This window comes from Erithacus rubecula, assembly GCF_903797595.1.
Source record: "Erithacus rubecula genome assembly, chromosome: Z".
Taxonomy (NCBI): domain Eukaryota; kingdom Metazoa; phylum Chordata; class Aves; order Passeriformes; family Muscicapidae; genus Erithacus; species Erithacus rubecula.
The window spans coordinates 16,157,424-16,179,883 of NC_136661.1; the positions used below are offsets into that span (position 1 = coordinate 16,157,424).

Below are 22,460 nucleotides of genomic sequence, written 5' to 3' on the forward strand. Positions count from 1 at the left end.
CACTTCCCAAAGCACTTGCTTTGCAAACTCCAGTTTGAAGTAGCACAGATTTTGAGAAAAGGAAGGTGTGGGGCAGTGGCTTGGTATCCACTTTGGGTGGGGGGTGGAGCAGTGGCTGCACCACCTACCCAGAACTTGCCCTGTTCCTGCTCTGAACACACACTTCAGTTGTTTTGAGCCATTAATCTTTTCTCCAGTCTGCTACAAACAGGCAGCACTAAATAATCATGCTGTTTACTTTTCAAGTATCCTGTTAGGATACTGATAGGATAAACTACAGCATAAGTATGCATAAGTATGTTTCTATTCATGTTTTGATATTCTTGAAAATTTATATATTTTTAAAATCTCAATTCACAGAAGAATGTGTTAGTCAAACATCTGTTCCCATTTTTGAATCATAACTCTTCACATTCATGTTCTGAATTCAAGAGACTTCAATAAAACAGAGTTCTTAATAGTGAGACAGCAGTAAAATGACTATTCACTCTTAAGAAGAAAGGCAAACAAAGTAATAATTAGAAAGCCCAGTAAAAGAGCAGGCAAATTAGTCCAAGCTCACCAGAATAATTACATTTTTGTCAAATATTAAGAAAAAATTTCTTCAAAGCAGAAGAAAGACATAACAGATGAAATTGACACTATTTTGCTCAGAGCCTTCTTCAGAAATTCTCAGATTGCTAAACACATGTACACGAGAAGAGTACAAATAGTATTCTGGAGTAAATACATCTAATAAACAGTATGACTAAGAACAGGTCATGCTACAAAAACAATGCTTAATGTTTTTTTGTCAGCTCCGTTTACAAACATCATCCTTTGTTCACAGGACATAAAAATTCCATTAGTTATGCAAGGAGGCAAAAGCAGTATCTTTTCCAGCCTTTCCATAGAAACACCATAAGATCACTGTATATTTTTCTGTGCTGCGCCAGGAGCGACAAGAGGCTGCAATTAACAACTACCTGTACTTGCAATGAGCTCCTATTTGTATGGGCTGAAGACTCACCTTCAGTGAGAATATGCCTTGCCTCCTCTTACCAATCTGCCAGACATTAACACAGAGCAGTAGAACAAAACTTCCACTATTTTTGCAGCAGATTGATACGAGAGCAAAGCAACTCAGACAATGGCTTAAATTAGTGTCTATTTCATCTGTTCACAAGAAGCTTTCATAAAGCCTTAAATAATTTATAGTATATAAGCTGCATGTGTTATTTTTGAGTGACCCTTAGCAGGTTACCTTATCTGACTGTTTCAAAATAAATACTAGCAAAAGATAAAGCTATTGTATAAATATTGGCAAATTACCTCTTAAAATCCTAAGGACCATGATTTTTTAAATTCAAAGCACTGTTTTGTGTGACCACTGAGAATTAAAATAGCTCCGCTTGTTAAACAAACTACTTCCCAAAAACTGTGCTGTTAAATATTTGGTATTTTGTATTTTGAGATCTAGATGAGCAAAGCTAAAATCTTACAACCCAATACATGAAACCCCGGTTATAACAAAGGTGTCTTATCCTAATTCATCAAGAGAGCATTCAAAATCTAAACTTAATATTTCTTAGAGGTAGAAATTTAGTTGACTCATTATATTTTCTTGTAATAACAAGAAATAACCCTGTTGTAATAACCCTGACAATGTAAGGCCAAAGGATTTGGTCCCATTCAGCTGCAAAAAAACACAAACCTTGCTTTCATGACCACATCGCAATGTGTGCACTACAGTTCATCTGAGGCTGCACAGAGCATAGTCTCTGGAATTTGTTCTGCCAACCTTTCGGTGTCATTTTAAAATTACACTAGCCTAGTATTAATACCCTGACCTTGTTGTGCCTGCACAAATCTACTCAGCTTATCCATGAGAGTTGCCTTGCCTAGCACAGCTGCATCAAGGTTATTATTTTACTATTGATCTTAGCCATTACCTGTATTATGGTGGCAATGGATGATACTCCTACCCTGTGGCTCTAGACTTGAGCCTCTGTGTGTCTAAAGCTTCCTGAGCATCCAGACTGGGTGTTGGTTTGCACCAAACTGTGAATGGAGGGAACCAGTCACCTCCTCATGCAGGATCTCAGAAACAAGGAACATCCATCTAAAAGCAACAGATACAGCACTAACATGGGCTAGGGTTCCTGGTCAAGGGCCAGGACCTTGTGGGCTCTTATGCTGGACTCCATGCACAATGAGGATCCCAGCAGTGAAGCAGCCTGTAGTGCTGTCTGTGCTGGTGAATGACACTATGCAGCAATATAAACCACATAAACAACTTCCTTTTCTGTGGGTACTCCTGTACAAACTAGATTAATTGACACCTCACTGTGTCTGGGCTCAGGCATATGCACACATGAATATACTCAGGTGTACACAAGCACTTCAACAGCCTCTGGAAGGAGTCAGTCTAGTTACATAGATGCAAACATGTAGATGCATATGATATATGTGTATATCTGCAACTGATCTGTATCTGCTTTTAATGAAGCTACACCACCTCGCAGCAGTGACAGGACCAACTCTTCTTTTCTTAAAAGTCTACATTTGGAAGTGTTCTGCTTCTGCAAACACTAGAGAAAGAAAGTGCATTAACTTTCCTTAACTATGCGTGTGCAACATATTTTCCTCTCACAGCAAGGATGCATAATACATGGCGGCTGAACAGCTCCTCATGCAAGGTCTAACAACGATTAGGGAGACAATAAAGAAGCTGGGGAGATCAAATACTAATACAAGTAATGGACAACTAGCTGAAAAGAAGCTCTGAACAAGCAAGAAATTAGTGTGTTGAGTAAGTTAGAAAACCACAGAGGTGATTCTAATGTAATCTTTGTGTTTAGGAATGGTATGCATGGCTGCACCTATAAGAAGTCTGACCAGATTTCAGATCTCACTAAGTCCTCCACTCCTTTCTGCCCTGGGGAAAAACATAACATCAATAAAGTGGATTATGTTTTGCATGTGCCCTATATAATCATGGATGACTTGAGGTTGGAAGGTACCTGTAAGATCATAGAATCCAGCTGTTAACCCAGTCTGCTAAGTTGACCATTTAACTATGTCCCCAAGAGCCACATCCACACATCTTTTAAACACCCCCAAGTTGGTGACTTTAACACTTCCCTGGGCAGCCTGGCCAGTGCTTGACAAGCCTTTTGGTAGAGAAACTTTTCCTAACACCTAATCAAAACCCTCCCCATCAAAACTTGAGGCCATTTCCTCATATCCTACCACTTGTTACTTGGGAGAAGAGGCCAAGCCCACCTGGTCACACCCTCCTTTTAGGCAGTTGCAGGGAGCAGTAAGGTCACCCCCCCCCCCCCGCCCCCCCCCGAGCCCCCTTTTCTCCAGGATAAACACCCCCAGCCCCCTCAGCTGCTCCTCACAGCTCTGGTGCCCCAGACCCTGCCCCAGCTCCATTCCCTTCTCTGCACTCACTCCAGCCCCTCAGTGTCTCTCTTGCACTCAGGCCCAGAGCTGGACACAGCACTCAAGGTGTGGCCTCAGCAGTGCCCAGGACAGGGGGACAATCCCTGCCCTGCTCCTGCTGCCCACACTATTGCTGATCCAGCCAGGATGCCATTGGCCTTCTTGGCCCCTGGGCACACCCTGGCTCATGTTCAGCTGCTGCCACCAGCACCCCCAGGTGCTTTTCCATGGGGCAGCTTTCCAGCCACCCTATCCCAAGGCTGTAGGGCTGCCTGGGGTAGTGTGCCCAGAGGAGCTGGCTTTAGTCATGTGGTGGATTGTAGTGGTGCATCCCACACACCCTCACCAGCCACACTATAATTTGAGAAATGCTCATTAGTCCTTGGCCTTAACAAACAACACCTGGACTGAGCTCCTTTTGATGTTTTCAAACCACTGTCTGCTCAGAGAAATTAGTAAGGACCTGTTTCCTTAACAAACTGTCTTGGAAACTTATTTTTCTTGCCTGAAAAACAACTTAAGTAGAATTTTTGTTGTTAAACATTCAGAGAAAGTTACCAATTCAAACTGTGGCCACAGAAAAATTACTATGACTAAAGCGCACTCCTATAGAACAGCAGTCCCAATGAGACCTATTCTATGTGAATATGAAAATCTAAAATGTATAAATTGTGTATTTAGTATAAATCAATAAAAAAATTTACACATTTTCTCAGTTTTAATTTTTTAATGGTTCACAGTGTTAGTTAGACAAACTGCTGAAGGTCAGAAAGTGTACAACTCCCAATGCAAAACAAACCAAGTGCCAGAAGCTTTCACTCCAAAGCATGTGCAAAAGGCAGGCTTACTTTCTGGAATGTATTGAGCCCACTGCTAGCATTTTGCTTTTTCTGAGAAAATCCTGGGGAAGGAAAGCAGAGAAATGAGGAGAGAAAAGCAGAATATCAATAGGGAAGGAAATAAAGTGAGACAAAAAGGGATATATTCAGCCTCCAAAACCTAAGAATTATTACAAGGATAACCTGCCCAAGCCACCTAGAAAGAACCTCCCAGCGATCCCTTAAAGGTTGTGTTATTTTTACTTTTTACAGTCTCAAACATGCAAGTCAGAATATGCAGCTTTCATATGGCTGCTAAACAATTTCTAGAAAGGCCCAAAATATCTCTGCATGTGTTAATTTTTATACATTGTAATACTAAAATAAACACTGAGATTTAAGGGAAAAAAACTGCTGTGATGGAATCACTGAGTTCTGAGCCTGGGAGACAACAACATAGCTGTGAGTGAGAAGTCTAGAACCAAATGAAGCAGCAGAAAAAAGCACTTATCTAACCAAAGCTTTGTCCTAATTTCAGAGTATGTCTTACCTAAGTAAGCAAGGGCTTATAAGAGCAAATATATATGCATTTCATCTTGGAGCACTGGTTGAGAAAGTGATTCAACAAACATGAGAGAGGGAAATCAGTGTTTCTGTATAAGGAACATTTGCAGAAATTGTTTTCCTATCCTTTCTGGGCAATCAGAGGAACATTGTTCTAAGTTAAAGCAGCTTCCTATATGCAAAACTTCACACTGTTTTCCCCAAAACAATGCAAGTAATAGCCACTGCGTCCAGGGAAAGGCTCAACCTCCTCATTCATACTTACAATGTATTTTCCATCCTTCCACTCCTCTTCCTGCACAGAAAGGAAAGGCTTTCTAATCCTATTCACATTTGTCTCTCATTTTTCTATCCCCATAACTCCTGTATCTTTTTTACCCTGGAAGAGATCTGTAGTCGTGTTAACTACAGTCTTGTGCAAACAAGAATAATGACATCACACCTCTAAGTACTGTAAAAATAGTTCAAAGTCTTAAAATTACCATATCCCCCATATGTTATATACTGAACACTCCCTTCTACTACAATTTATTTAGACTCTCCATCTTTTTAAACCTGTTATTTAGCAGAGTATTTCAATAAGAGTTTTCTAATAATGGTCTCATTCTAGTTAAAAAATTTCATGTGATCGAGTGTTTTACTGCTTAATTGCTGATTTGTAAAATGGAAACTACAACTAAATCTATGACTTAACAAAATTATAAAACAAATGACAAATGTTATATCCTTCATGTAGAAATACTTAATACTAAATCAATTACTAGAGAGTATCCATGAAGATTTTTTAGACTTAGTGTTTATTCATTATCTCCCTGAAAAATAATTTCCTAACTCTTAGTGCTTATTCTAACACAAGACGACATATTTAATTGATTTTTTTTTTCAGTTCAAAATATCAAAATCTCAACTGGGAAAACTGAAACAAATTAGAAGCACAGGAACAAGAAGATAAGAAGTTAGTCTTCAGTAAGCAGTTTTAAAATGCAGGAAACAAACAGGAGAAATAAAAACAGCACAAAGTGCTGAGGATTATTAAAAACATGAGCAAGGAAAGGAAGCAACATAGCAAGCATAACACATTTTCCAAAATGCAGATAACATAGCAAATATGCTCTCATAAAAGACAAGAAACTATAAGCCAAACTATTAATTCAAGAGTCAGGATAACAAAAGATAATTACTGAAATCCAGAAAATATTTGTATAACAAGAGGAACATGATATATAAAACCGGATAAAAAACAATCAAGGGAAATAAGAACAGGAAAGTATTTCTTCTTCATGTAACTGAAGGAAGGATTCAGCAGATTCTGACTCTGTTCAAGTTCGCCCATGTTTCCCCATCAGAACTGAGCCTTGGAAACTGGTCGTGTGGGGAGAAAGAGATGAGCTGTTTGTAATGCTGGATGCTCCTGCAGCAAATAGCAGTTTGTTTTAGCAGGCTGATACAGGAGAACTAAGAAGAAATAACAAAAGCTATTTCTTTTGCCTCATTACTGGCATGTCTGGTAAAAAAAACAAACCAAAACAAAAAAACAAACCAACAAGAACCCCAAATATCCACACTGAAAATGCACTCTGACATACACATACAGTGTAAAAAATTACTTCACAGCTATTTGAAGGAAGAGGGTGTTCCCATCCAAATTAACTGAGATCAGCCACATTAGAATATATGGATGCCTATGAGCAGCAGTGCCAAGGGAGATCTCACAGGAGGATTTTATGATGGAGTTTTCTCATGCTACTGAGCTTTGGCCAGTCTGAACATGTCCAGTGTTACGTAGGATTGTCCTGGAACATTTGGTTGAAAAGGAGGTGAGACATTTGACTGGCTTTTATGTTCATCCATACTGTGTTCTGGCAAGCTCTCAGAAACAAGAAATTCCCGTGTATTAACCGAATTTTTAAGGTATGGATTGAACAGTGCTTTTTCACTGAAATCTTCCAGCTTTAAAACTTCTTCATCATAATTTTCTTCATTTTTAATTTGATTGTGTTGGGATCCACAGAAAACATTTCCAGCCATTTCTATGGGTTGGGCTTCTTTCACTGGTATCAAAGCTGAATGCGCTTGACTTCTGGTAAATTGCTCAGCGATTATATAAGGCATGGATGGGGAAAAACGTTTAGCAACTTCATTCTCTTCATTACACAGTATCTTTTCATCTCTGTTAGTTATGTCTTTTGTACTAATATCAGTACATTCAGAAACATGGTTTTCATAATTTATTAGTAGTGATCCTTCCTGACTTTCTTCAGGAAAACAATATTCCAAAACATTTATGTCTTCAAAGTCTACACTTCTAGTCTGAGATGACACTCTCTTCAAAAATGAATTATTCTGTCAGTACAAAGAGATAAATTGGAGAGTTATAAAGGGATAGATAATGTATCAGTTCATTTTTTAAATAAATAAATTATTGCTATTCGAGTTCAGTTTAACTTGTAATTTCAGACTTTCACTTGTAAAGAGTTCACATGCATTTCAGATGGGATGCAGTTACATGTGAATGAGTACTAAAAAAGGCAATGTTATTCTGTCCATTTGGTAAACACTTTTGTATTAGGTTTCCTGTGATTAATGGAAGAATGAGTTTCCATGAAGGCTCATAATCAAGTTTGGATTGTGTCCATCTTTTCTAGTCTAACCAGACATTTTTGAGAAAAAGTTTAACCCCCATTATCCATAAATTACACTTTCTGTGTAAACCTGATCAACTCCACTCCATTCAAATAAACATCAAAACTTTAATAAGGAATAAATATTCAAAAAATAAAAAGACAGAACTGTTAATACAACCACATACCAAATCTTAATATATATTGCAATACATTTTTTGTACAGAAGAGAGAAGGCATGCAGATCTGGAAACCTGATTTCATAAAATCAATGGCCTGTGCAAGTTTAATTTACTTTATTAAATTAACCATGTATACCAACCACTTTGTCACTTCAAAACATTACTTCTCAATATCCTATAAGAATTAGATTAATATACTTTATGAAGATGCATCTTCTCTATTATTTTGGAATAATAAAAAAGAGCATTTTTTAGCACTTTAAAATACTGAAACTCAATAAAGGGAGGGGGGAGGGGTTTGATTAATAAAATGACTGCCAGAAAAGAATTTATTTTCACTCCATTTGATCCATTCTTTAATGTATAAAATTCCAACTATTACCATAGATGAAGCAAGAGGCCATTCCACTGCAAGGCTCTCTTCAGGATTTGGTATATCAGGCCAGCAAACCTTTTTAAACCTATAATTGAGAAAGGAATTTTAGCCAAAATTATGAAAGATATAGTTTATTAAAAATAAAATTGACAAATCACAAAAAATTCCAAATACTGCTAAAGTATCAAACTTTTATAAAATAAGTCTTTTCTGTATCAACACAATGTTTTTTAATAAAACTGTTTGTCATATAATGATTTTAATTATAAAAGATCTCAACAAGATCTCTTGAATTACAGAGACATTGCAGAAAAACTGTTAGTTCACAAAGGCCATTTTTTATTATATGTGTTATTATATTACTCAATTAAATAGTATATTAAATAAAAGCATGCCAAAATAAGACAGTATCCAAATTTTGCTGTGATAATTTTTCAGGGTGTTTCTTCAGTGAAAAGCCACTTCAATGACCTTTGCTCAAGGAAACTGGCCCTAGCACTACACCACATTAAAACTACACTGAGCTCCTAAATAAACAGCAGATGAATGATGCTCACTCACGAAACTCAGTCCTTAGTTTGATTTTTCACATGGCAATTTGATCTACACAGACATTCTACTGCATCTCAAAATATTCATCAAAATCAAAAAATAGTTTTTATTGTGTAAAAATCAGTACACTCAACAGATGTAGGAGTAAAAGGGACAGAAATTATTGCTTCAGTTTTACTTGTTACCTGATGCTTCGGTTGACAACAGTACTGGTTCCAATAGCTTAGAATGCCCCAAAATAGTTCAGATTTTTAATCTTTTCATCAGCCAAATAACCCAGTCACTTTTATTGTGAAAGAAAAGCATATTTTATAATGTTTAAAAAAACCTTACCATCATCTTTGGAATTACTAGATCCCCATGCTTTGAGAAAAAAAAATTAAAATCTGCCAGGGGACATCCGTGACAGCAGATGAAAGGATTATGAAGCATGAACAGCTACAGGTGCATACTCAAGGATCACGTATCCAAATGTTTTCACAAAATGTAATTTCTAGGTATTTTCCTTACTCCTTTGGAGTTCAAGGGAGGTATCACAAACCAATAAGAGTCATATTGTTATAGGTAAGATAAGTAATAGGGACTATGTGAAATATGTCCCTAGTACCATTCTAGCATATTAAAAGTGTCTAGAAAGTTTTTATTTCTTGGCATTATTAATTTTTCAGAAACTGACTTTAAGTTTGCTCCCCTCACTTAAATGACCATGGAACTGCAAGTGGCATGTATGCAGCAATTTACATAAATTGATGTAGGTGATATGTAAATCTGTTTCTCTCATTTATTTTGTTTCAATTTACTAAACTTTCTAAAAATAATACTTACTTTTGGACTATAGCACATAAACTATACAGTCAAAGTATAACCTGTATATTTATTTATTTGTTACTTCAGTTGCTTGTTTTCTATTTTGACATTGGTTTTAAACACAACATTTATAAAATTAATGAAAATTCCCATTTTACAAGTTAATTTTTAGTGGTTGCATTCAGTTTTAGACAGTAGCAAATATACTCACGCATGTTTTTTCAAAACACATGTTATCCAAAGGCCTATCAGACACAACACGCTTATCCCAACAGGTATAGCAATAAAAAAGAAATCTTCATTATCTTTAGAGAAAAACAAAGAAATAAAAACCAAAACACCAATCAGTCCATATGGTCATTTCTTCACATATTCCCTTAAGACAGCTAATTTTTAATATCCAAGTCACTTCATTAGCACAACTCTAAAAAGCTTTGTCAAAACTAGCCAAAATTACTCAGAATACTGTAGAATACCCATTCTATGATGAGTCAAAAGATCAGTATCTGGAATCCAACAAGCCACAGTTACTGCGCCAGAATACCAGGTCATGATGAGACTTTCCAGGATGCTTTAGGAACAGATTTATCGCATTTTAAAATTTGCTTGTAAATCACAAAGAAATAAAGTTACTGTGAATAAAACACTGCTCAGATTTCTGAGCTAGTTTCCAAGCACCAGAGTACCAGAGGCATTTAGGAATGTAGTGAGAATATTCTTTCAGAAGTTGAAATGAGGAAATGTCTGAGCTTCTGATCTGCTGCCATTATACCAACTTCCCTGTCAAATCTGGCTAAAACAAATAGTAAGAGATATGGAAAGGTATTTCCCTACACACTCACTAGCCACAATCTCTACATTCATTTATCAGTTAAGCTTCTATACCAGATTAGGTGCAACACAATGTGTGGTTATTGTAAATCTCTCAGATGGAAAATACTTTTGAATGAACTGTTAGGCATCCCATCCCACAGCTGGTAGCTACACACTGCTGCTTCCACAGCCACAGTCCTCCACAGTCTTACTGACAAGTAAATAAAGAGTTTTGGGGTTGACTTTAATTTTGAGGGATTTTTTAGTCTGTAAGATTGGCAGTGAAATTAAGTTAACTTCTATTTGTTTTTAAGTAGTGTTGAACAAAACAAGGAAGAATTTGCAACAGTAGTTGAATTTAAGAAATGCCTAGACAACAATGTCCTGTATTTCTTACTTCCAAACCAATTTTTTAAATAAGTAACCTGGATTATTACTTACCGAATTTCAAAGTCTTGAAGGTTTTTTGCTCTCCAACGGTTCCACCAGCTTTGTTGCTTGCCATGATCTGAACAGTATATTGTGTATTAGCCTGTAAGGACTTCAGTTTGTATTGCAGAACATCAGAGTTCACTGTTTCATCTTTTTGGAGATGGAGAAGGTTTATGTCAGTAAACACACAAAAGTAATGTTATATCAGGCAACTGTACACTTATTTAGCAACTTCTACAATAACAGATCACAAACTATTTTAAAGGTAACTTACAATATAAAGCAACCTTATCAGTCCTTTAAAAGACAAAACCTAAATTACTAAACAATATTTATCAGTACTACTTGAAAGTTTGAGAAAAAAACCTGAACCATTACATACTTACTTTTTAAAAATACATACAAATAGTTTTGCTGATATTAAAGATAAGTGAATTATGATCTTGTGCAGTTTATCACTGAGAGCATTGCTTTGAGAACTTTATTTCCTCCAAAAGTTGGCTCAGAAATTAAGAACTTCAAGCTACTTTTTGTAGCTTGTAAAATTGAACTGTATTTCTACTACATGTAGTTAGACATGAATCATCCAAAATAATGTCATCAATCAGCACTGGAATACCACCCCAATAAAGGAAACCTAAAATCAACAGGATTTTTTTTTGCAAGTTTCAAAATGCTTTTATGAATAGAACCCAGTGTTTCCAACACATTCTTCAGTATTGAAATTAATGTAATGTGCTTCACCTTTAATTTTTTTAAGCAGGGCATGTATCCTATCATCTTCTGTCTACTAAATAACAAACACTAAATACTGAATGCATCCTCATGCAAGAAATTACAGTTACTAAAACATTTTCTGGTGCATAAAGTCAAAGGCAACTCATTTCCTCTGTCAGCTCTATCAAGAAACACCCAGGAAATAGTTATGCTGCAATATGTCCCAAGTTAAAATAAACTGAGTTTCTCTTAAGTCAAGGGTGGGAAAGTGAAGTTCTAGTGTTAAAAGGTCATCAGGGAAGTCACCTTGGCACACACCCCCATGTTCTACTATTATCAAGAGCACATGACATCAAAGAAGCCTCAAAAAACATCAGTACAGCACATTTTGCCATTTAAATATAACTCCCTTGCATTGGTATTTACAACCAATTTTCTGAGGAAAAGAATGTGAAGTCCTAAAAAGGACACAGTCTGCTTTACATTAGAAGTAATATGGAGAAATACAACTCTGTAACATGAAGCTCCATGTCTCATGGATTACCCACACAAAGCAGTCTGCATTAAATTACTCAGAAACCAACACAGGAGGAAAAACTGTGTGCAAATGACTAAATCTGACAGAAGTAATCAGCAATCAGCTCTTTCACACTTAAAAATTACCAGGAATACTCTTGCCCTGGGTATGAACTGGATATCCATAAGAAACAAGCATCACAAGACTTGCAAGACCACAAACTTTGCAAAATAGATTGTGTTAGGTGCCTGATAATGATGTCTAAAAGAAGGGAGGACAAACAATCTGAAGCACTGAATGATATAGGAAGAAAAGTTTAGGTCACCCAAACACTTTTCATGAAAGCTTCTACTGAGATTTAAACTAAAGTATTTTTTAACAGAAACCATTACAATGCCAGACTGTATGGACACTATTTCTCAGGTTGAGGTTAGGAGTACGCTCAAATTTATGCAATCAGTCTCCACACCAGAAAAGTACAAGCACACATTTGAAGAAACTAATCTAAAACATCCAAAAAAGCCATTTCTTGGCAGCTTATTTTACTGTTACTTCCAAATTTGCTTTTAAGAGAAAATTGACATGAAAAAATACTTTAACAGAAAATTTCCACCATTCTTTTCCAGAAGCTGAAGGCATATCCTTCCAAGGACATGCATGAAACTTATAAATTCACTGAACCCTCATGATCTATGGATCTAGGACTCTCTAATGACTCTCTAAAGTATTTTAGCTCCTCTACTCTTGTCATGTCTTTATCCATTGACTTCAAAGGTATATAAAGACAGAAGAGAGATTGAAAATTTCATAACCCTGTTGAAAGTATTGTTGTTTAATGTATACTTACTCAATTCTTTTCCATCTTCAGGTTTATAAAATATTGTATAGTTAGTGATAAATCCATTTCTTTTAGCCTTTGAAATCTCATTCCATTTTATTGTAACTTCATTTTTCCCCAGAATTCCTGTATCAGCCACAGGTCCTTCTGATGGCTCTATAGAGAAGTATTATGAAATAACAAAAGTAGTAAAACAGTCAGTGTACTACAGTGGTATCTGCCTCTGTTATTTTACCCCTACAGTAGCATCAGGGGAAATGTATGCATGAGAAAATATGTAACCTAAGTGCTCTGACAGTCCTTAACTTTTCTCACTCTCTTTATTGCAGAAATTCTTCCAATAAAGCTTCCCCTCATCTGTTCTGGCGTTTGCATAGTTCTAGGTGTTACTGTATTCAAGTATCTTGAGATCATTAAAAGGCTCTATTGTTACAACATCAGGGAGAGGTCAAGAGGAAAGTTATCCTCTGTGCATTCCTGTGGGGGAACTCAGGTGCCAGGCCACTGCCTTTGCAGTCTCTGGCTGGGATTCAAGCAGCATCTCCAGCACCCCCAGCATCCTCAGCTTTGCTCATCACCTAAACAAAGCCTTTCTACTTACACAGTACCACCTCACACACATGGCTCATAACTTTGAAGAAAAAGTTATCTCTGTTGTAGTTCTAAAACATTTAACTTCCTTCCCATTCTCTAACAACCTTGAGTGTTGTCACAGCTACCTATAAACAGGAAAGCATTCAAAACACTGTGCTAGTAATTATTACTCAAACATAAAATACTCCACTGCCTCCCCCCAGCAATTAATGCTCTTTAGTGGTGCATTGTACTGTGTGTGCATGCACATTTTCGTAGACCTATTCATGCAGACACACACCAACCAACATTTTCACACGGAATCTTAAAATAGGTAAACTACATTCTTATAGCTTGTTGTATAAATCACTGAATTCACAACAAACTTCTACAAATAAAGAAACATTATCCCTTCCCCTGCAAAACACTGCTTCATCCACAGTTTCTGTCCAATTACAAACATCATGTCTTCTTACCATTTTTCATGTACAAGACTGCAAATATTTTATTACGTTATAAAATATTTCAAACTAGCTGTTTTATTTTATGACTAGAATTTCCTCATATATTAAGACTGACAAATGTAATCAAGCATTAAAATGAAGTATAATTATATATCTGAATGAGCTCTAACACTGAAGAGATAGCTAGTTTTAAAAATCCTTTCATGTTTGCAGCTATACTCTTTCCAAATGCTTTGTAAACAATATGTAAATTTCACAAAATATTAGTGGGTGCAAGCAGTAATGTACCTGTATCACAAGATGAATACTTTCTTACAATTTTGTCACTGAACTGAACAGAAATCAGGAACCCTGAAACCTGGGTCTTTTCCACCATCTTCATCTCTTTTTCCAATAATGGTAGTACCAAATCAGCCAAATATAATACACCCTGAGAAACAGACTACAATGCATCTTTCACAACATGATTACTTTAAAATACCTACTTTTTTCTTGAGCATAGATTTGTGCATAAGATGGAGCTGCTACATTACTTCCATAAACAGGATATACCGAGATGTTATAGCATACAAATGCTTTAAAGTTTTCTAAAAAGGAAAGAAAATAATATTTACATACAATCTCTATGTGCTGTTAACACAATTAAAATATAAATCACAAGGGAATTCTAAATATACTGTTTCCAACTATTTTCTTCAACTCTGTAGCAAGCACAATATGCAATTATTGATTTGTATTCTCATAACTGGCTTTAACACATTTTTTTCATACTAGTATTTGTAAGCACATGGTTCCTGACTCATTTTTCACTAGAAATAGTTTGAATGGGTAATTATACTTCAGCATCATACAATTTCTCTATATGAATCCATTCACTCATCTCGAAACCCTCTTTGGTTTTAGAGGAAGTCTCTAGTTTCAAATAGCCAGTATAAAATTACACTTGAAGGTAGTATTCTTAATTTCTCTTATCTTTATGCTTGCTGTTCTGCAGGAGACAACTTTGTCTCATACATCAGATTAAACAGCAGTGGTGTTCCCCACTCTTAACACTTGGGACCTAAGGGAATGGCAAGTAACTGTATCAAGGGAGATTTGGGTTGGATATTAGGAAAAGGTTCTTCACCCAGACGGAGGCTGAGCACTGGAACACGCTCCCCAGAGAAGTGGTGACAGCACCAAGCTGAACACCTGACAGAGTTCGATAAGTATTTGGACAATGCTCTCAGGCACATGATGTGATTTGTGGGGTGTCCTGTGCAGGGTCAGGAGTCAAGCTTCAGTGGTTCTTCTCAGCCACTTACAACTCAGAATATTCTATTATTCTATTATTCTACACTGATGTTCCAGTCCCGCCAACTGCAGATCTGCTTCCAAGCCTTACTAAAGGGTACAATTGTCCCAAGTGAGATCTCTCCAGTAGAATTTTATGTTTCAGGACATAGTTTCAGGATGCACCTACTACTCAAAACTCCCATCAACTCTGACAGAGCTGATCTGAGAAATCTGAAGCTTTATATCCCCTGGAATGAAACCAGAGTAATGGGTTTCCTAGATCATTCTTCTCAAGCTCTGCAGCTTGCTCAGCAAGAATAATGGCTATCAACAGATCCCTGAATTATATCAGCTTTCTGCTGCTCTTTCAGTCCCTTACACCTATTGCAATGGCCATTTTATCTACATTACCCCAGCTGGTTTTAGCTGGGGTAGAGTTAATTTTCTTCCCAGTGGCTGGCATGGGGCTGTGTTTTGGATTTGTACTGAACACAAGATTGATAATATAGAGATGCTTTTGTTATTGCTGAGCAGAGCTCACATGGAGCCAAGATCTTTTCTGTTTCTTACACTGCCACATTGGTGAGGGGGACTGGGAGTGCCTGAGAGATTGGGAGGAGACAGAACCAAGACAGGTGACCCAGCTGACCAGAGGGATATTCCAGACCATGTGACATCATGTTCAGCATATAAAGTGGGGAAAGAAGGAGAAAGGGGGGAACATTTGGAGTGGTGGTGTCTGTCTTCCCAAGTCACCATTACATGTGACAGGCCCTGCTCTCCTGGAGATGGCTGAACACCTGCCTGTCCATGGGAAGCGCTGAACTCATTCCTTGTTTTGCTTTGCTTGTGTGCAGGGCTTTTGCTTTCCCTATTAAACTGTCTCTTCATCTCAACCCACAAGTTCTCCCACTTTTACCCTGCTGGTTTTCTCTCCCTGATCTCACTGGCACAGCACTGAGCAGGCAGCTGCCTGGGGTTAAACCATGACAGTCTGTTTTGGGGAGCCAGGCAGGAGTCAAACTATTGAGATGATGACAGATTTGATTGGTATGTACTAGACTGAACTCACAGCTGTTAGTGTTGTTCAGCCTGCTGACATGCAGGCTCCTGTGCTTGACAAGAGGCTTGCTTGTCTGACTGGGTATTAGAGTCTAGTGATAGAGGGCACTTTTTGCTTTTGCTACTTGCACTGCTCAACACCTTACTGATTTGTGCCTGAGATCATTTTGACAACAGCCATGGGGATGTGCCTGGGCTAGCTGGTACAGTGCTGCTGTTTCTGTGCTGATGTACTGGACAGGCTGGAACTCCAGCAAGAACTTGAGTTGAAGGGACTGTGATGTGTGAATGAGCCCACAGTGGAGCATTCACCTGCAGCCTTTGGAGGACTCCACACTGGAGCAGGTGGATGCCTGAAGGATAATGTGACCTCACAGGGAAGCCATGCTGGAGCAGTCTGTGAATAACTGCAGCCAGTGGGAAGGATCCATGTCAGAGAAATTCAACAAGGACTGTCTCCTGTCAGTCAGAACACACACTGGAACAAGGAATGTAAAGATTCTTTTGCAACCTGTCGTGAAGATCATGGTGAAGAAGGCTGTCCCCCTGCAGCCCATGGAGGACTATGATCTTCTCTCTCTAAAACACATGAAGGAGCATGACTTTTCCCATATTAATTTTTTTTTTTTTAAATAGATTTCTCTGCTAGAAGAGTCACATCGGTGACATCAGTCACAGGCGTCCCTACTGACGTAAGATCAAGCCACAGAACTCATTTAACACAATTCTGTAGCCTAGTCTTATATGGGAGCAAACACTACCTTGCATGATGCATGAAACATGAAAATGCTATCACATTACCTGCAGAGATTTCAATAAAACATGTAATAATACTGTTATGTTTAAAAACTGAGAAAAGCTGCATAAGTTCATCCATGTCTGTTCTTTCCAATCTACTACAAATACATCTGTACATTGTTAGAGCTGTAACTGATACACATACTTTTGTTATTTTTCCACTCTGTAGAATTTGATACATATTGCCACGATCTACTGAAAGGGTCCATCTCCAATTCCTCATACCACTCAACCACATATTTCATTGTTTCTGGCTCAGAGGTTATCCATTGCACCACCACTTCCTCATTTGTTGTAGAGGTCATCACTGTTTCAATCACATGATAGGCTAAAAATTTAATAGAAAATATCAGCAATTCTGTCTTCATAAAAGCTTGAAAAGCACACACAGAATTCAAAAACAGTCTCTTTCAGAATTAAAATCTCACAGTGTGTAAAACTTTATAAACCAAGTTACTGCCAATTTTGCAGGTAGCTTATAAGCAATTTTGATAGAGATGACAAAGGCAATAGTACAGGAAAGCAAGTCAGCAAGAATGACACTGAAGTAAAGGTGAACCATCAGCCTGAAGAATAGAGCTCATGAAAGTCTGAGTGAAAACTCAACCTGGCAAAGCAGAGGCAAAAGAGATCTGATGAAGCAAAGAAAAAGAGAGATTTATCTGGTGGGGGGAGAGCACATCACAGCGTAAAAAAGTCAGAAAAACCTTTTTGACAGGATGCAAAAGTGTGTAGGGAGGTAGTCAGCAACCTCTAGAACAAAATTGCATTAAATCTATATATCCAGTTTTCTGATAGAAATGGAATTTGATTGAGCAGTTCCAGGTGGACACTTGCACTTACATCATGAACAACTGATGTTAGAAGTGATTCAAGGGTGTCAAATGCAAAGTCTCTATCAGATCATGGCTGGCAGCAGGATGTTGCAACACTAGGCTCAAAGTAGTATTAGAATTTAACACAGGAGCTAAAGAGCATCTCTTGTGCTAGAGCAGACCAGCTTCCTAAGCCTGGTAGTGAGTGGGATGGATACTCTGGGAATGCATGTGAAATGAGGATAAACACCAGGCTTCTCTTCCTGCTTCCACTAATACAACTCAGAGTCTTCTATTTATCATATCTTTGAATGATGTTGTTGAATACTCTGCAATAGTACCCTGTGATAACCAATCTTATGAGCTAACAATGGGATGCAAAAGAATTGGGTAGCATTCCATAGATTTTTTTTGAGAGGTCCAAATTTAGGAAATACACCTAAACCAGCCAAAAAAACCCTCAGAAAGTAATAAAGCTTCAATAAGATATCACAAAGCATTCATATCTTAACAACTGCATCTCAAAACCAAACCCCCAACAGTAATTGTCTATAGCAGAAATATGATCCATGAAGCAAAACATGACAAGACATACATAGATATGTATGACAGAAGTCCTTAGCCCAATTTTGCTTCTACTGTATCAGAACATAAACAGACATCATGAAAACCACTTTTTCATTAATGAGAAAAATAAGACATTGAGAAATATTACATTTTTCATCAATGGATGGAATCCTCAAAATAGCTTCAGGAGACTCTCCAGCAGAGTTATAGGCAGTGACAGATATTATATGTGCCTCTTCATTTAAAAGTAAGGTGATTTTCTTTTCAGTAGAGTTGTTTGTCGTTTTATGTGCAGTCTTTTTTTCTGGAAAATACTGTATTTTGTAGCCTAGAATTCTCCCAGAAGGTGGAAAGCTTTTTAATGGCTGTTAAAAAAAATATACAGTCGTGTTTCACAGTGCTATTTGCACAAGCAAAAATATATGCTGTATTAAATACCAAATTACAAAACTATTATACTCTATTTAGAAAAGCAAGGTATTATCTTCAGATCCATCTTCACTACAGACAGTTGCAACAATTTCCTTGATGGATTTCAGAAGTCAAATGCTGAGATTTGAAATGCAAAGAGCCTTTGGTCATTTTACTACAAGATTAAAGTGAATTTAAACACAGCTGTGGTAAACTGAATTATTTAAATGAAGTTTAAGGACTTCGAATGATCTGAACATAATTAAATGATCCCTTTCCACACAGATTACAAAACTTTATTAATCTACCATCCAGTAAAAAAAAAAAGCCTTTTCAATTCTCATTTAGTTCAGTGAACACTTTTTGTTGGGTTTTTTTCTGATAACAGCAAATGCCTCTGGCAGTTATATGTCCTACAACACTAAAATATTTAAATACAACATAATCTACAGCATATCAATATGATTATCAATTAGCAAAAAAATTATATACCTTCCACATAAGATGTACAGATCTATTTCTAGATGAGCGTGAAGACTCAATTACTCTCCACAAATCCACTTTTCCTGAAGGAGCTATTTAAAGACAAAAAAAAAAACAACTTGCAATTTGTTGCTATATGTAAAAAATAGTTTAATGTAGTGAAAACAATCAAAAGGTTTCAAACATAGAGTGTCAGAGAAACTTACTAAAAGTAAGTTTTCTCTTCTGTAGTGCTATGTCTTTTTTTTCCCTAATTGGGTACTTCTTTCTTTCCATAAGTTTCTGCTGCTTGCTTTTATTTGTTAAGTTCTAGAGTCTCCTAGAAGAGATTTTCTAGTCTTGTTTTATAACTGGCATTTTGATTTCTCTACTTATAATTTATTTCATTGAACATACCCACTGCACTACTTTTATGCTACTATCTTACTTGCCATTGTTAAATCTTCATCTGCATCTTAATTTTCACTCTTCACTGTCTGCTTATCTGTTTTCTTCCTTAGCCCTATGTTGTTTGAATCACTTTTCAAATCTCCTCTAATACTTACTGTTGTCTTTCAGTTTTCCTCTTCTGTCTCTAAGCAAAATACACATGTTCTGTTTAAGCAACGGGATTCTAAATGCAACAGAGGATAATACACTGAAACACAGTTTTTTCCTACTAAATCCTAATGCCTCAAAGTATAATAGAAGAAAACTTTTACAGGTAGGCAGCTTACCTCGTTCTTCTGTGCTTCCATTTTTCTCCCCACTCCATCCACTCCAAAATACTGACTCATTATTGATACACCGAATGGCAACAGCATAGTCTGTGGAGTCCCACAGACCTGTGAGGTTACATGACCCTATTACATGGCCCTTCTTAGAATTCAGTGAGACATTGACAAATTCCTGAAAATAGATACATAAACAAAAATTGATATAACATTGCGTAAAATATATAACATATTTCCTTTAAAAATCACAAAAAGATGCAGTTTTTGTGTATCTCACCTCACTCGAGATTGCTTGTATTATACTTCATTTTCCTGTATACCACTTTTGTTCTTCCTGTAAAATTCCAGGATGTGAATCAAGTGAAAAACTTGATCCCAAACTAGATCTCTACTGACTAACCTGTGGCTTGAACAGTGGGCAGCTCAGATATGATTCTAGAGCAGCTGTGCAGAGAAGCTGCTGAAGGAATGCAATTCCCACTGGTGGGAAGCAAGCAGTTATTGCTAAATGTCCCACAACAGCATCCTGGGGGAAGCAATTCCCCCACAGTTTGTGAGTCATCTGGGTACTTATTTCCTATCTTGTTTGTCTTTTTTGAGTTACAAGGCCTTCTAGCTTTTAGCCTTACAATAGTGTGGCTGGGACCTGTCCCAAAGATTATCAGCATAGGATTAAAATAAAAAGGCAAATGAAAAGACAAAAATTCTGGTACCAAGAGGTAAAAATAAGATGAAGCCTGTAAGTGGTGAAGAAAGAGGTGTGAGAAATAAATTATGTGGTATATTTTCAGAAAAGTAATGACAATGGGAATAATTTCTCTTTTTTTAAAGGAATCTCATTCACTTCAACACTCACAACAGGGCTAAAACACAGTGAAGAAATTATTGGCTTCCATCACTTGAACCTTCCAATGAAAAGTGAATCAGTCTATAACAATGCAGACTGTACTATAACAATTTGTAACAACTACAACGAAAGCAGACTCCCAGTCATATGAGCACTATAATGGGAAGTGCACTGCCTCATGTAACTGAAGATTTTAGTCTATTGTGATCTCAAGAAACTCACTGTCAAAAAATACCTGCTTCTATGAGAATTAATTCAGGGCTCTCCAAACCACTGTAGGTGACAGACTCTGCAAAAAATCTACAATAAAAAGAGTTCCAAAACTATTATCAACCTCTGGGAGAACCTGACATAGAATTGGAGACACCTCGTACTAGGTTTTAGTTACTTTGCCAAAAGACTGCTAGCAATATTGCATTATAATTAGAAACTTAGAAATTTAGGATATGCAAATACAAAACCAGATTACATGTTTTTCACTCAGTAAAAACAGTTCACACCAAACTATTTAGACTGGTTTGGTTGGATGACTTTAAAGGGCAAGATGATATTTGTCATTTGATCAAACATATTTTAGTTAGGTTTTTTTGGGAGTTGGTTTTGGGGTTTCTTCTTTTTTTTTTTTTTTTTTTTTTGCATATATGTGCTGACAGAGAAACAGCTCCTATGTCTTTACTAGTCATGGATAGCTACTGCTTCTTCTGGAATGGTCTATGTGAAAAGGCAGATGTGAGCTGAGGAAGCAAATGGACATAGAGTGTATTTGATAGCAAGAAAACCAGACAGGTGATTTGTAATGCAGGGACTGAAAAATACAATATACAGTAATGCTGTAGCCCTCCAAGGACTACGAGCTCCTCTCCAAATGTTAAAAACATTTGGAAAGGACTTCATAGCATGTAAGTGTCACAAGGACACCAGTGCCTTGGCTCCAAAGGGATAAACATTCCAAATAGATCTTTTAAATAATCATTAGTTCAGTTGCTAATACCTGAACTGGACCTGAGCCATCCTGCCCATCCAGTCATTATGAATATTATATCCTGAATCCAAGAGCTAGTATGTCATATTTACAGTAACGATGCTTGAGAATGTGAGAGGGATGATAGTTAGATTCATCTTTAATATTAGAAACTTCTTTAAAGCTCCAATGACTACCTTGATGGATTTTGCTCTCCCAAAATTATACATGTAGTGCATAAAATACTAATATCAAGGCAGATATCTCAGTTCAATGAACTTAAAAAACAATCCAAGAAAATTAGCCAGTTCTTTAATTTGGAAGAAGAAACAGTAAAACTATAAACATAATCCCTTCCATATTGAGGCCATCGGAATAGATCATCTGAAATATGAAAATACTGGGGTTTTTTACAACCATTCAATTTAAGTGTCAGAAAGACAAAAAAATAACTTCCTTTATTTTCCACCTTGCAAAATCTGTATTTACATTCACTTTAAAATAAATTTAACATTATTCCATCTTAATCAGATTCAAATACAGCAGTTCTGAGTGAATGTTGGTTGCAACACCAGAATGTAAGGGAAAAATAAAATACTGTTACTGACTGCATGTGTAATCCCTTGGCCTAGGGTCATCCCTCATCCTTCCACAGAATAATACTGAGAAGCACAATATGTACCAAAACAGATAATGACCAAAAGAAAAAGAACTACCCAAAAAACATTGTTCTTAAGATCAAGCACCTGATAACATTCCACTAAAATAACAACATTATAACCATTATTTCAAACAACTTGTTATCTTTTTTCTACTCAAATTCTT

The 22,460-nt window shown here is 36.8% G+C and overlaps 1 protein-coding gene across 1 annotated transcript in view; it reads right to left on the bottom strand.

The window, feature by feature from the left end:
- Positions 1 to 5,724: 5,724 nt before the first annotated feature.
- Positions 5,725 to 22,460, bottom strand: part of IL31RA (interleukin 31 receptor A) — a 32,144-nt gene continuing 15,408 nt past the window's right edge. The window contains exons 7-16 of the mRNA XM_079330624.1: positions 19,831 to 20,002; positions 19,124 to 19,206; positions 18,369 to 18,585; positions 16,984 to 17,166; positions 14,189 to 14,290; positions 12,676 to 12,822; positions 10,604 to 10,744; positions 9,561 to 9,654; positions 7,997 to 8,075; positions 5,725 to 7,154 (exon numbers count right to left, since the gene is read on the bottom strand). Coding sequence (XP_079186750.1) covers positions 6,555 to 7,154; positions 7,997 to 8,075; positions 9,561 to 9,654; positions 10,604 to 10,744; positions 12,676 to 12,822; positions 14,189 to 14,290; positions 16,984 to 17,166; positions 18,369 to 18,585; positions 19,124 to 19,206; positions 19,831 to 20,002 — 1,818 coding nt within the window. The 3' untranslated portion in view covers positions 5,725 to 6,554. The remainder of the gene's footprint in view (positions 7,155 to 7,996; positions 8,076 to 9,560; positions 9,655 to 10,603; positions 10,745 to 12,675; positions 12,823 to 14,188; positions 14,291 to 16,983; positions 17,167 to 18,368; positions 18,586 to 19,123; positions 19,207 to 19,830; positions 20,003 to 22,460) is intronic.